Below are 12,505 nucleotides of genomic sequence, written 5' to 3'. Positions count from 1 at the left end.
CTGGGCTTCTTGCATCATACCTCCAGTGCAGCGTTTGAGGCAGTACCGACTCTAGAGGCAGAGATCAGGCAGCATCAGAAAGAAGATGAAAAGCTGCAGGAGATCCGTGAATTGCTCAAGAAGGGCAAGGCCCCACACTTCAGAGAGGATGATCAGGGTACCTTGTGGTACAAGAATCGGATCTGCGTGCCTGATGTGAAGGATCTCCGGAAGTTGATTCTGAGTGAGGCCCATGATACAGCTTACTCTATTCATCCAGGTAGCACGAAGATGTACTATGATCTGAAGGAACGTTTCTGGTGGTATGGTATGAAGCGTTCAGTGGCAGAGTACGTGGCTATTTGTGACACCTGTCAGCGTGTCAAGGCTGAGCATCAGAGGCCAGCAGGTCTGTTACAGCCTTTGAAGATTCCAGAGTGGAAATGGGAGGAAATCACTATGAACTTCATTGTTGGATTGCCTCGTACTCAGAAAGGGTACAACTCCATATGGGTAGTAGTGGATCATCTGACGAAGGTTGCTCACTTCATTCCAGTGAACACTACTTACTCCGGTGCTAGACTTGCAGAGTTGTACATCTCTCGGATTGTCTGCTTACATGGTGTGCCCAAGAAGATCATATCTGACAGAGGGTCTCAGTTCACTTCTCGATTCTGGGAGCAGCTCCATGACTCATTGGATACGAAGCTGCGTTTCAGTACGGCTTACCACCCTCAGACAGATGGGCAGACAGAGAGAACCAACCAAGTGTTGGAGGATATGCTGAGAGCTTGTGCCATTCAGTACGGTACTAGTTGGGATAAGTGCCTGTCATATGCTGAGTTTTCATATAACAACAGCTATTAGGCCAGTCTGAAGAAGTTCCCCTTTGAGGCATTGTATGGCAGAAAATGCAGGACTCCTCTCTATTGGGATCAGATTGGTGAGAAGCAGCTCTTTGGCCCTGAGATCATAGATGATGCAGAGCAGATGGTTCAGGCTGTGCGAGAAAATCTGAGGATTGCACAGAGCTGACAAAAGAGCTATGCAGATGGCAAACGGAGAGATCTGACCTTCAGTGTCGGTGATCATGTATACCTGAAGGTGTCTCCGATGAGAGGAATCCGCAGGTTTAATGTCAAGGGGAAGTTGGCACCTCGGTATGTTGGTCTGTTCAAGGTGCTAGAGAGGAAGGGCGAAGTTGCTTATCGCATGGAGTTGCCCACCAGCCTCTCAGGAGTTCATGACGTCTTCCATATATCCCAGCTGAAGAGGTGTCTGCGAGTACCCGAGGAGCAGGCACCACTGGATGGAGTGGATGTGCTGGAAGATCTGACTTATACTGAGCATCCGGTGAAAATTCTGGAGACATCAGACAGGGTTACTCGGAACAAGCGCATCAAGATGTGCAGAGTTCAATGGAGTCACCACAGTGAAGCTGAGGCTACTTGGGAGCGAGAAGATGAGCTAAAGAAGACATATCCAGATCTCTTTGCTAGCCAGCCCAACTAAACCTCGGGGACGAGATTTCTTTAAGGGGGTAGGGTCTGTAACACCCTAATTTAAATTACAGCATTTAGTAATAAATTTAATTGGCTTTATTTAATTTTCTAAGGTTTATTGTGTTAGACTTGCATTTAATCTAAAATTTTGTTTCTTAAGTAATTAAAATTTTATCATAGGTTTAAATTTTGATGTTGCATTCATGCTGGTGCATGGTTTTAATTATTTGAGTGTGGTTTGAATTCAAATTTGCATTTGAATTCAAACTTTATTTGATTTAGAAATAGAAAAGAGAGAGGAAATAGAATGAGAAAAGATGACCCAGCCCAAACCCAAAACAAGAAACTCAACCCAGATCTAACCCAACCCAGTGAAACAGCCCGGCCCACTCTTTTCCCTTGCCCCCCGCACGGCCAGGCTCGCTCTCCCTCCCGTGCGCGGCCCAATCCCGCGAGGCCCAGCGCGCCCGGCCGCTCCCACTTCGCTCAGCCCGCGAGCGCGTCGCCGCGTCCCGCTCACCCGCCTGCCACCTGGGCCCCACGTGTCAGACGCCCCTCCCACGCCCGCGCGTCGCCCGCGCTCGCCCCGCGCCCCCGCTGACCAGCCTGGCCCACCGGTCAGCGCGTCTCCCCTTTCCTTTCTTCCTCCCTGCACCCAACCTCCTCTGCTCGCTGGCCCGGCCGCGTTCCTCACCGCGCCCGCGCTCTGGGCCACCCTCGCCACGACTGCAGCCCCGCAATCACCGCTGCCAGCTCCGCCCGCGGCCTGCGCCTTCTAGAACCCGGCACCCTCGAGTTGGATAGAACCGAATCCGGCGTGCGGATCCGAAATCACCGCGGCCGTGTGGCCCGCACCCAAGGTGCCTCCCTGCTCCTTATTAAACGTTGTCAAGCTTCCCTTGAACCCCTGAACACAAAGCCACCACGCCACGCTCGCCCGAGACCCCCGCATCGCCCTCTCCTTGCTACGCAAATCGGAGTTCCGCCGCCGCCGCAGGTGAGCCCGGCTCCGAGCCATCGCCCAACCCCGACGATCCTCCAGCCTTGCTAACCCTTCTCCTGGAATCGCAGACCACCACAGCACTCATCCGTGAAGATCCGGAGCCCGGAGTGCCGCTTCCACACCATCTTCCGCGGGCCCCGACACGGCCGCCGCCGGAACCCGACGTCGCCGGCCCTGCACGTCAGCACAGCCCAAATTCGGGCCTAGGTGAGCCCCACCCCGACCTGCCTTTCCCTCTGCACCCGATGTCTTGGCCCGTGTGTCACCCCAGAGGCCGGGTACCGCCCGCCGGCGAATTCCCGATGCCCAGAGTCGCAGCCGCCGTCGCGAGCGCAGCTCCGAGCACCCCCGCCCCCCCCCCCCCCCCCCGCGCTTGGCACGGGTGGATTAAGCGTGCCGTGCTGAGCCTCCCTAGCCCTTCTCCCGCTTGGATTAGCCCCGAGAAGGCCGAATTTGGCCAACTCCGGTGACCTACCGTGCCGCGCCGCCGCGGGAATTGGTTTCCCGGCGACCCGCGTCGCCGCCGTCGCCCCCTTTCAATATAAACCGTCCGATCCACCACGTACGCCCAAGATTAGAACTCGTTTCGATCCGATCTGGACCGTTAGATCTAGATCCAGCGGCCGTAATCCAAACATACCGGTTCGCTGCGGCTGTTTTGCATAAGAGCCCCTGTATTTTATGGTTATCAACCCGCAGTCCTGCTCAGTGTTAAAGTATTCCCAAAAAGGCCCAGAACTTTACACGAAGCCCCTTGGTTTCTCTAGAAATAGAACCCGCCGTCCATAGCTACTGTTTTTGTGTGTTAGACCCAAGATTTATCGTTTAATTACGTTTAGACCCTCGGTTTTTGCAGAAAACCCCCTGGAACCTTAGTTTTATTGCAGTTTAGTCCCTGAACCTTGTTTTTGACCTAGATTTTGTGTTTTAGCTCCGTTTTAGGCGTTCTTTATGTCCACGTGATCGTTGTAACGCATAGAATAGTTTTAGACTAGTTTAGTGTGCTGTTTCTATGTATTGATGTACTGTTTCTTAGCTTTTGTTAGTGTTTGATTGTATGCTTATTGTTGTGCCTCGTTTTGGCCATGTGTTCGTGAGTAGACGTTGAGCTACCGGAGGAGCCCCAGTACCAGTACCCGGAGCAGCCGTCTTCTGACTAGTTTGAGCAGCAGCAGGAGCAGTACGAGGAAGGCAAGTATAACATGAACAACCTATCACTTTAAATACACTTTCATACTGCATTTTAATACTGTATGCCTATAAGGACATTCCTAGCCACTTTATATCCTTTGGGTTGCATTTTGGTTAGTTGTGCTAGGTGCCGCACTATAACACATAATGGTCCTTTTTAATTAATTTAATTAATGGTTTATGCAACCTAATTCTGAGAGTGGCCCTCTGTGCTTCGTGCTTGGGTGGCTCACGTCTCGTTAAAATATGGTTTTTGTAGAAACATGGTTTAGGGGGCCAGCACGGTGCTTAGTGCTTGGTTGGCCACTCTCCATAAGGACCGGTTCATAGAGCGACAACCTGGGACAATAGCGCTACCACAAGGCTAGAATGGGATAGACTTGGCGTAATAATTAGGTCTTTTTGGTTTGGAGTAATTTACCTGCGGGGCAGGGGCGGTAAGCTTCTATGGCCCTCGTGCTGAGTGGCTTCGTCTGTGCTTCGTGTCTTGACGCCCACTAGACCTGCTCCATAGTCGCCGATCCACCCTCGCGGTTACTCCTTACCAACGAGATTCTTTGTAAAGGCCTCGTAGTGAGTTGCTAGCCATCTCACCTAAGGAAGTGTGATGAACAACTGGCGTAGCTCACGACTTGTGGGTAAAGATGTGCAACCTCTGCAGAGTGTAAAACTGGTATACTAGCCGTACTCACGGTCATGAGCGGCCCAGATCCTCCTTTTGATTAGTGGGGTTATCTCCTTCCGACGAGGGAGGTGCCTCTCGGGGTTACCTTGGTGGTTTCGGTTTGGTTCTCAGTAGTAACATCTTTAGTCTTGATTAATTACTATGTAACTGGGTTTATGGTAAATCATCAACTCGTAGTAAATAGCTTTAATAAAATTTTGCCAACACTTAAAAGCTAATGCAGTTGAGTCAGCCAACCTTAGAGCCTCATAGTTTGTGTTATACTTGTTGAGTACAAGTTGTGTACTCACTCTTGCCTCTTCTCTACTTTTTCCTCTTGGCTACGCTACTGCTGCTCAGTTCCTGCCGACACGAGGGAGTTCGCTCAGCGCTACTAGGACTACGAGGACTTCTAGGCGTTCGTCTCCCAGTCGACGTCCCTGTGGCGCCCTGTTCAGCTTCTGAGAGTTCTTTTCGTATTTGTACTTCGCTTCCGCTGTATCAGACATTTTTGTCATTAATGTAATAAATAATATTCGTATTTCGATTTATTATGTCTTATTCGTGATATGTGCTGTGATATACTGTTCATTCTGTTGTATACACATGTGACTTGATCCTGGCACGTATATGATTGCTCGGTTTATGTTCTTTTATAAACCGGGTGTTACATCCTTTTTACCGGTCTCTCCTTCCCCAAGACAGGAAAAATTGCCACTCAGGTGGCAATTCCTTTGTATCTTGTAACGGCTTCGTGCCGAACTCCCTTTGTAATCCTTTGCTGCTCAAAGAATAAAGAGATATTGTTTGGGACTGTGTCTTTCGTGTTTGTTTGTTTAGAGGGCTCGTCGGGCCGTCTTCTTTCCTCGTCGCCCCTCCGCGCATGCCCTCTATTGGGAACGGGACGGGTTGGTGCATGCCACATTTTCCATAGGATGCGAAACGCGATGCCCGTGGAGTTGCTAACGGGTTAGTTTGAGTGGATCCCCACCTCCTCTTCGCGAGGAGTGGATTGAACCGATCATTGGCCGACCCCTAGTTCCCGATCTCCGCCGACCCTCGAAGTTATCGGGGTCGTTCGCCCGACCCCGATGGCTCGTCGCCTCCCCCGCGGGGATACTTGGGTTTAGGAGACGCGTGGACCCAAACGCAAAGTCGGGAAGCTCGTGTCGCGCGAACGCGTGCGGGTTAAGGCTGTGGGCCCTTCCCTTGTTGCCCTCACTCTTCGTGTTCCCTAGGCGGCCGTCGAACGCTTCGGTGGGCCGGCCTTCGAACCCTGAAGAAACCGCGGCCCACTTGGGCCGCTGCAGGCTTTTACCCGGACTGCTCAACTTACCGGGGATAAATCTGTCTTTTTGCCTTCTCGCCGAATGTTCCCCCAAAAATCGGGCCGCACGCCCTCCTAGAAATTACAACGGGGGCATGGGCCCCACGACGCGGCGCACCAACGGTGTCCCGTCATAATCGCGCCGGCCGCGGGATTCGAGGAGGCGGTTCACCGTTTCCTCCCCTTAAATCGGTCTGCGGCGGTGTCTCCGGGGTACGCCCGTTGCCTGCGCCCCTGCGATTCGAGTAGCAAGAGTGCATTCGAGAAGAGAGAGAGAGAGATAACTCCTCACCCGCCACCGCCCTCCTTGCTCCCGAGCTCGTCCCCCCCAGCCTTCTCTTCCTCGCTCGCCATGGCCTCCTGGACGCGCTCCGACATTACCTTCACCATGCTGGAGGAGCTCGTGGCCAAGGCACTCCTCTGCCCACTCACGGTGCAGCAGGAGTCAGTCGTCGCCGGCAATGAGCGGACGCCGACCCTGCCACTGGGGTACGTCGTGTCGTTCATGGATTTCCACGAGCGCGGCCTCGCGACCCTGGCGAACTGCTTCTTCCGGGGCCTGCTCCACTACTACGGCGCGGAGCTGCAGCATCTGAACCCCAACGGGGTTCAGCACATCGCGTGCTTCATCACCCTGTGCGAGGGCTACCTGGGGATTCGCCTCTGCTTCGAGCTGTGGAAGTACTTCTTCCACACCACCCTCGTCAACACCAAGGCCGACGGGGTGGTCATCGCGCACCACCCCATGGGGTGGGCGAGCATCCACATCCATAGCGGTGGGGAGAGGCGCTCGCTGCAGTACATCGACATGGGGAGGCTGAAGACCTCCACCAAGGGCTAGCACGGGTCGTGGTTCTACCCAAGGAAAAATTTCTCGGCGAGAATTTTCCGAGAAAACCGAAAATCCTGTTTCTCGGCGTGGTCCGGTTTTTTTACTTATCGCCCGAAATTTCGGCCCTTTTGAATATCCGCCCAAACCAAATTGGTGCAACAAAATATCAGGCCACCCCGCTGCCTCCTAACACTAAATCTTATTCATATTCCATTCCCCATCTCTCTCGGTCCCTCCACGACTTCATAGGAAGCCATGGCGATAGCGGTGGCCATATTAAACAGACTGTTTGTTGTGGCAAGAAAGTCATATTTATATGCATTGTTGTATCTTGTTTATACTATTAGATTGTTTGGAAATAATCTAGGTTACTTCCTGCATAAATTGAGAATTTTTTTCTCAATTTCATCCGAAATCAAAATGGCAAATCCGATCATTTTCTAAGAAATCCGATAAACGCGTTTCTGCTGACCTCCGCAGCAACAACGACGCCCCCCTGTCGACCTTCAACGGCCGCCTGATCAGGGAAACACCCCTGGTCTGGGGCTTCGGCCCCATCGACAGGGAGAAGCAGTGGATCCGGGACCAGCTGGACGCCATCCGGACCCTGACGGCGCGGGGGCTCACCGGGAGCGGTGTGGTGGCCGCCTACCACAAGCAGAGGGTCGCGCCGATCATGGCGCGGTCCCTCATGCTGTGCGAGATGGTCGAGGGCGCCGAGCCCACCGAGACCGTGATGTTGTTGGGGGAGCTCTCTGACTCGGAGATCCGGAGTTGGCTGAGGGACGTGTTCGAGTCCGCCCCGGCGTACCCCGACCCCCAGCAACCGGCGATGCTGCCGGACCGCGGCGCGCTCGTGTTTATAAGTTTCCTTTCTCCATTGGTCGGGCCTCCTTCCCCTTGTCTTGTTTCTAACCGTGCTTGCGTCTTATGGTGCTAGGCGTCAAACTCCTTCATCATGACCGACCCCCCTCTGCGCGAAGATGCGCAATCACGCGCGGTGCGTCGGCTCACCGCCGAGGCGTAGCAGAGGGACAAGGCATAGAAGAAGGTAGTGCAGAAGGAGCGCCAGAACCAGCTCCGCGCGCGACAGGATGACATCTGGAAGCGGAAGCGCCAGGGACTGATGTCCTCCAGCGAGGAGGAGGAGGAGCTCGCCAAGCCGCAGGAGGCTTATGATGACGCCTGCCACGCGGCGTACGAAGATGAGGAGGAGGAGGACGACGACGAGGATGACGCCCCCCGGTATTCACAATCTCCCGCAGGCAAGACGCCGCCGGCGGGAGCAGCTCCTCAAAGGCGGGCGCAGGCGGCTCTTCGGGAGTGGCCGCCGGCGGCCCTCCTCCTCGTCAAGGGTCGGGGGCGCCTCCCGACTCCCGGCGGGGCGCGTCCGACGCCTCCCGTAGCGCGGCGGGGTCGCGGTGCTCGCCCTCTCCTCGCAACGTAGCGGGATTGCGGGGCTCGTCCCCCTCCCACAACGTAGCGGGGGCGCGGGGTTTGTCCCCCTCCCGTTCTTCACGTACTGCACCTGCCAGATCCGGGTTCAGGCGCCGCTCCCCGACTCCCGACCCCCGTTCGGCCGGAGGCCCGCTTGGCAAGCGGTCGGGGGGATCGCGGGGAGCCCCGATCCCAAAGCGAGCCCGCTTAGATACGACTCGGTAAGGGTTCCTTACCCCGACGGTTCACGTTTCCGTTCTTCTATCCTACCCTTCCATGGATAATTTTCTCCTATTCGCAGCTGGGGGGGGGGGAGCTCCCGCAGCCTAACCCTTGCTCCGCGCAAGGTGCTGTCCAAGCCATGGTTTTAAATCGCCAGCTAAGGCATTTAGCGGCAAGGTCACTGTTACGGCGTTTAGCGGGCTATAGCCGGCATTTAGCGGGCTATAGCCGGCATTTAGCGAGCTATAGCTGGCTTTAGCGGGCTAAATGGCATAGCGGTTGTCCTTCCTAGAGGCTATAGCCGTCTTTAGCGGAAGGTATAGCCGGCTATTTAGAACTCTGGTCCAAGCAGCGGGCTCCGAGGGTGCCCGCGGCCCCAACATGCTCGACGGAGGAAAGACGGGCGCCCCCTCCGCCGGATGCCGTGCCAACGCCCACGCTGCCGATTGCCACACCGTAAGCCGTCTCGCCGGATGCCGCGCCGATGACCATCCTGCCGGCGGTGACCGCGCTGGCGATCGCCCCATCGAATGCCCCGCCGACAGCCACACCTCCAAGGGCGATCGCGTTCGAGGAGCACCCCGACGGCGTCATCCTCGACACGCCCGACGCCCGAGACACCGAAGCCCACCTGTCGGGGGACCCTCAACAGGCGACGGCGCCGGAGACGGAGACGGGGACGGCCGTCACGGCCGATATGCCCCTTCCCGAGGAGGCCCCGCAGGGAAGCGGGGTTGGAACGCCGCCCCCCACCGCGGTTGACCAAGTCTCGGAGCCGACCGAGAGGGCAGCCGTGGGGTCCCCCGCGGCGGCGGCTGGGGGCGCGGGGATTCTTCCATGGCGGACCCCATTCCGACATCGGCTACGGTAGCTTTGGAGTCTTCAGCGGCCGTGGCGGCCGCGGATCGCGGAGCCGCTTCCGCGGCGGATCCGGCTTCAGCAACACCCGTAGCGGCGGTCTCGGAGTCGGAGCCGGAGTTGGCGCCGAGGGTTGAGGGGCGCGGAGATGGGGAGGCCTCAGCCTCCGCAGGGCCTGAGGGGGTGTGTCCCGCATGGCCGCATCCCCCGCCCCGTCCGTCACGCAAGCGGTCGTCGAGCCGACCCCGAGAACCGCGGCCCCCTCGGCGGGCACAGGCGATCAGTCGGCTGGAGGTGCCGGGTCGGAGTCCGGCGTTGCTGCGCCCGCGGGCGGGGCCGCGAGGGCCGCGATCCCGCTCCCCTCATCGGGGCCCGTAATTAGCCCCCCGCCGGGAGATAGGAAAGCGGAGCTGGCCCTCCACACGCAGAAGTTCCAGTGGCGGGAGATCGAGTGGGGGCGGCTCCGGAAGGTGTCGGTCGATCACGCGATGGCGGTGGCCTATGTCGCGAGGGTGGCGGCCGAGCAAGGGAAGGTGGTCCACTCTGCCTTGGGCCCCACGCTGGTGGTAAGTTTCCCGACCCCGACCTCGGCTTTGGCCATTATGATTTATTGATTTCGAATCTTCCGCATCCTCGCCTCTCCTTTCTTTCCTGCCAGGAAATGGAACTCTGGGATGCGGAGCGTCTGGCTCTGCGGGAGCGAGAACAAGCGCTCGCAGAGGAGAACCAGAAGATGCGGGAGGATCTCGCATCGGCGCTTCGGGCCCTGGAGCACGAACGTCAAGGGCGGGCGGCGGACCTCCGCACCGCGAACCGCGCGCTCGAGGACGCGCATGCCCAGTCGGTGGCCGTCGCCACGGAGCTCGAGGGGCTCCGGAAGGAGCGCGACGAGCTGCGCAGCGAGGCCCGTGCGGCCGAGGAAGGGCGCAGTGCCGCCCTCGAGGTGCAGGACGCCGCGCTTCACGAGCGCGATGGAGCTGTCCGGGTTTGGGACGCCGCCGTGCAGGAACGTGACGCTGCCGTCGGGGAACGCGAAGCCGTGATCCAGGAACGAGACACTGTGGTCTGAGAGCGAGACACCGTGGCCCGAGAGCGCGACACTGCTGTCAAGGAGCGCGACGCCACCATCCGGGACCGCACCTCCACCCTAGCCGCAGTGGAGGAGATGACAGAGCGGGAGAAGGTCGCGCTGTCGAGCACGCAAGTAAGTCCCAACCCCGCCTGTTGTGCTTTTACTTTATGGTTATGTCCTTTATCATGCTGCTGACCCACATGTCTGCAGACACCCGCAGTGAGTCGGACGACCTCCGCCAGGAGCTCTCCCGGGTCAGGGATCTAGAGAAGGAGGCAGCAACGGCGATGGTCTCGCTGACCGCGGAGGTCGCCAAGTACCGCGCCTCTCAGCAGAGCCTGGAAGCCGCTGCGCGGGAGGCCCGCGAGCGGGCAGACTCGGAGGTGCGACAGGCGAAGGAGACGCTCGACCTACAGGGGTCGCGTCTCGAGGACCTCCGGATCGCGGCGGGGCTGACCGTGACCGGCCTCGGGATGGAGCCCGCCAGCGACCCGCAGCAGCTTGGTGCGCAACTCATCGCGGCCGTTGACGGGGTGCGCGAGGAAGCCCGAGCCGCGTGTGGTGAAGTCGACGCCGCGCGCCAAGACAGACTGTACCTCGGAGTGCAGCGAGTGTTCGCCGTCGCGCGGAGCCACTACCTCGACATCGACCTGGAGGAGTTGAGCAAGGGGTACCCGGTGGACTACACCGACGCCGAGCTCGACGCCATCGAGGAAGAAGTCGCGCCGTTCGCCCAAGTCCTGTCGGATAAGATGCAGGCGGGCGACGAAGAGTAGTATGGCTGCCCGGGGTGGGGCGAACATTTATCAAATGCTGTAAATATTACTTCTGAAAATATGTTTGGTCAATGTTAATCTGCTTTCGTATTTCGTAAAGCTTTTTTCTTTGTCTTTCGACCGTCGGGAGGTGAGCGAGGGTTGGGACCATTAGAGACAGACGCCCCTAGACGTGAGCAAGCGCCACAGCTGTTGGGGCTTTGGCGCTTTCATTACTCGTTCGGTGACCAGGAGTCGCTCCATGGTCGGCAAGTCCGGCTCGCCCGACCCTCCTCGCGGGACGGGGGTCGGGCCCAGTAGCCCCCGAGTGAGCCTCGAGCCGTGTGTGAGCAGGGGTCGAGGCTTACTCAAAGAAAGAAAGGACGAAGCAAAAAACAAAGGTTTTGATCGAGACAGCTTTATTTTATTGATCATGATAGATTCGTACAACGGATGGTACTAAGGAAAAAAATGACGTAGCTTTTCGATATTCCAGGCGTTGGTGAAGATTTCACTGTCAGCGGTTTGTAGCTTGTACGTGCCCGGCCGGAGCACCTCCGCCACAACGTAGGGTCCCTCCCATGGCAGGGACAGTTTGTGGCGGCCCTTCATGCTTTGAACTCGCCGCAGCACTAAATCCCCGACGTCGAAGGCGCGTCCCCTGACGTGTCGCTGATGGTACCGCCGTAGAGCTTGTTGGTACTTGGCCGACCGTAGGAGGGCCACAGCGCAGGCTTCGTCGAGTTGGTCCAGCGCGTCCTCCATGGCAGCGTCCGACTGTCGGGGGTCGTAAGCTTTCACCCTCGGGGAACCATACTCGAGGTCGGTCGGCAGTATGGCCTCTGAGCCGTACACCATGAAGATTGGCGTGAACCCAGTTGCTCGACTTGGAGTCATTCGGAGGCTCCACAGGATGCTTGGGAGCTCCTCGACCCACCGTCCTGCGAATTTCTTGGGCCGACTGTAGATCCCCGATTTGAGACCTTGGAGAACCATGCCGTTGGCGCGCTCGACCTGGCCATTCATGCAGGGGTGTGCGACCGCCTCCCAGTCAACACGGATGTTGTGGTCGTCACAAAACTCCAGGAATGGCCCTCCTGTGAAGTTGTGCCATTATCCGTCATGATCAAATTGGGAAATCCAAAGCGGTGGACAGTGTCCTGAAAGAACGAAACCGCTTGCTCGGACTTGAGAGAAGTGATTGGCTTTTCTTCGATCCACTTTGTGAACTTATCTACGGCGACAAGCAAGTGGGTGAAGCCCCCAGGCGCTTTCGTCAGGGGACCAACCATGTCCAGCCCCCAAACTGCGAAAGGCCATGTGATGGGGATGGTTTGGAGCCCTTGAGCTGGCAGATGCATTTGGCGAACATCGGGCCGCGACCCAGCCTCCCACTCGGCCCAGCCGCGCTCGGCCGGCCCACTCTCTCTCACCCCAGCCCCGCTCCTTTCCGCGTGGACCCAGCAACCGACGTCCTGCCGTCCCACAGCTCAGCGCGCGTCGCCCGCGTCTCAGCCTCCTCTCGCTGGCACACCGGCCCCACCTGGCAGCCCCTTCTCCCTCCTCGGCCTCCCCCGCGCACGCTCAACCGGCCGTACCTTCCGCCCGAAATCCCCGCGCCGCATCTACCTTTCCGAGCAGCAGCCGAGATCCCCAGCCTCCC

General features: G+C 57.7%; 1 protein-coding gene across 1 annotated transcript; it reads left to right on the top strand.

Annotated features, from left to right (window-relative positions):
- Positions 1-8,508: 8,508 nt before the first annotated feature.
- LOC120644017 lies at positions 8,509-10,967 on the top strand. The gene is made up of 2 exons (XM_039920549.1): positions 8,509-10,219; positions 10,298-10,967. The coding sequence occupies exon 2, from the start codon at positions 10,375-10,377 to the stop codon at positions 10,861-10,863; it is 489 nt and encodes a 162-aa protein (XP_039776483.1). The 5' UTR covers positions 8,509-10,219; positions 10,298-10,374; the 3' UTR covers positions 10,864-10,967.
- The last annotated feature ends 1,538 nt before the right edge of the window (positions 10,968-12,505 follow it).

This window comes from Panicum virgatum, chromosome 8K (assembly GCF_016808335.1).
Source record: "Panicum virgatum strain AP13 chromosome 8K, P.virgatum_v5, whole genome shotgun sequence".
Classification (NCBI taxonomy): domain Eukaryota; kingdom Viridiplantae; phylum Streptophyta; class Magnoliopsida; order Poales; family Poaceae; genus Panicum; species Panicum virgatum.
The sequence above is the reverse complement of the archived record's forward strand: the minus strand, read 5'-3'. Positions and strand labels throughout refer to the sequence as shown.

Bases quoted from the DNA above. Each gene is read 5' to 3' on its own strand.
- LOC120644017 (XM_039920549.1), top strand. From the start codon at position 10,375: ATGGTCTCGCTGACCGCGGAGGTCGCCAAGTACCGCGCCTCTCAGCAG.